General features: G+C 51.1%; 1 protein-coding gene across 7 annotated transcripts in view; it reads right to left on the reverse strand.

Annotated features, from left to right (window-relative positions):
• ift122 (intraflagellar transport 122 homolog (Chlamydomonas)) overlaps positions 1 to 2500 on the reverse strand; it is a 24604-nt gene that overhangs the window by 12744 nt on the left and 9360 nt on the right. For all 7 annotated transcript variants that reach the window (XM_073909270.1, XM_073909271.1, XM_073909268.1 and 4 more), the window contains 3 exon segments: positions 1921 to 2112; positions 1000 to 1138; positions 241 to 443 (listed from right to left, as the gene is read on the reverse strand). In XM_073909270.1, the coding sequence (XP_073765371.1) occupies positions 241 to 443; positions 1000 to 1138; positions 1921 to 2112 (534 nt within the window).

Genomic DNA, 2500 nt, shown 5'->3' on the forward strand with positions numbered 1-2500 from the left:
GCAGTGAGTGTCTGCAGTGTGCAGTGTGCGTCTGCAGTGTGTAGGGTGTGTCTGCAGTGTGCGTCTGCAGTGTGTAGTGTGCGTCTGCAGTGTGTAGTGTGCGTCTGCAGTGTATAGTGTGCGTCTGCAGTGTGCAGTGTGCGTCTGCAGTGTGTAGTGTGTGTCGGCAGTGTGCAGTGTGCGTCTGCAGTGTGCAGTGTGCGTCTGCAGTGTGTAGTGTGCGTCTGCAGTGTGCTGTACCTGACACAGGATGATGTGTTGTGAACACACCACCAGCAGGTTGCACTCGAAGCGTCTGCAGATCTTCTCCTTCACTCGGTAGTGCATGTCTGCGGAGTCGTCGGAGAGCAGCTCGTAGATCAGGATCTTCTCGGGCAGCTGGATGGCCAGTCGGCTGCGGTAGATGGCGATCTTCTTCACAAGCTCACGACACTTGATGCGCACTGCGGAGGGCAGATGCAGATGGAGACACTCTCAGGACAACACTCAGCATACAGCATCAGACATGTGACACACACCTTACACTGCGCCTGATTCACACGAGCACACTGGGAATGAACAACAGCCTGAAAACACTGCGACTGAAGAAACACCCAGCCACCAGTGCTGTAGGGCGGGGACATCAGTGCTGTAGGGCGGGGACATCAGTGCTGTAGGGCGGGGACATCAGTGCTGTAGGGCGGGGACATCAGTGCTGTAGGGCGGGGACATCAGTGCTGTAGGGCGGGGACATCAGTGCTGTAGGGCGGGGACATCAGTGCTCAGGGCGGAGCTACCATTATTTTATGGTGGAGCTATCAATACTTTACGACAGGGCTCTCAATGCTTTAGGGTGGGGCTATCAATGCTTTAGGGCGGGACTATCAGGGCTTTAGGGCGGGGCTATCAGGGCTTTAGGGCGGGGCTATCAGTGAAGTATTGTGTATTTGCATATGTATGAAGTGGTGCTGAGTAAATGTGTTTTCGCAGGCTGGTGTCCGCTACAGCACAGAGCGTCACCTTTCTGCTCCGTGATGAGGTGCTGCACGATGACGTCCGTCATGCTGTCCCTGTAGGCGTAGCGGTCCTTATAGAGGCCGTGCACCGTGCTGAAGATCAGCTGGAAGAAGGCGATGGTGCCGTCCTGACAGCCCACCACCTGACACACGACACAGCAGAGGAGAAGACACAACCGTCAGCCTCAACATCAACACTACAGGGCACCCCGGCCACCGGTTCCAGCATTCTTCAAAATATCTCCCTTTGTGTTGATCAGGAGGAGCTCATAAAGGCTTATAATGAGGGAGAGAATGAGGAGAATGAGCATTAAGCTGACCCTTAAAGAGCTCTCCATGCTGTACATCACACACACACACACACACACACACACACACACACTAAACACTCTTACAGACTGCTCTCCCATTCTGTAATGAAGCTCTAATGTGTGTGAAGCCTTTATAAAGCAGAGCTGTGTGTGTGAGTGTGTGTGTGTGTGTGTGTGAATGTGAGAGTGTGTGTGTGTGTGTGCTGATTTTCGCATCTCTAATGAGCTCTCAGTCTCACACATCTCCTGTTCTGTTCACATATGCACTGTCAGATTTTACACCTCTAATCTGTTTTACTATTAATAAGAGCAGCTTAAAATAGAGGCGACGGCACACACACACACACACACACACACACACACACACACACACACACAATGTTTCTCTGGCAGACACACTCTTGTTTCTGTTAGTTTAGCTGAAATGAAAAACTCTTATTAAAGTGAAACTCTAATGACCGATCTCCTGCACTAACAGCTGAACTGGACTGGACTAAACTGAACTGGACTGTAGTGTAGTGTACTGTAGTGTAGTCTAGTCTAGTGTAGTGTACTGTAGTGTAGTCTAGTCTAGTGTAGTGTACTGTAGTGTAGTGTAGTTAGTGATGCATTACCACATAGTTGGAGTCGGGCTTGACCCGGCAGGTCCAGACCCAGGCGTTCTGCTCCGCGATGCTGCCCAGTCGGACCCCGTCTCGAGTGTAGAGCGCCGCCTGCCTGTCGGAGCCGCACAGCACCATATACTCACCCTTAGAGAAGAAGCTGACGCAGCAGGGGTCAAAGGTCAGCGACCGGTCCTTCCCAATCTGACAATCACACACACACACACACACACACACGCAGACACACACACACACACACACACACACACACACACACACAGAAAACCACATCAGCACTCCACATCACACACACACACACACACACCTCCTGCAATGTATAATCCCTGATAAACACAGATGTGTGTGTGTGTGTGTGTGTCTGTGTGAAAAAGCGAGAGAGTGTGTGTGTCTGAATAACCGTGTCTGTATCTGTATCTGCGTGTGTGTGTGTGTGTGCGTGTGTATGTGTGTGTGTCTGAATAACCGTCTGTATCTGTATCTGTATCTGTATATGTGTGTGTGCGTGTGTGTGTATGTGTGCGTATGTCTGAATAACCGTGTCTGTATGTGTGTGTGTGTGTGTGTGTGTGTG

This window comes from Danio rerio, chromosome 8 (assembly GCF_049306965.1).
Source record: "Danio rerio strain Tuebingen ecotype United States chromosome 8, GRCz12tu, whole genome shotgun sequence".
Taxonomy (NCBI): Eukaryota; Metazoa; Chordata; class Actinopteri; order Cypriniformes; family Danionidae; genus Danio; species Danio rerio.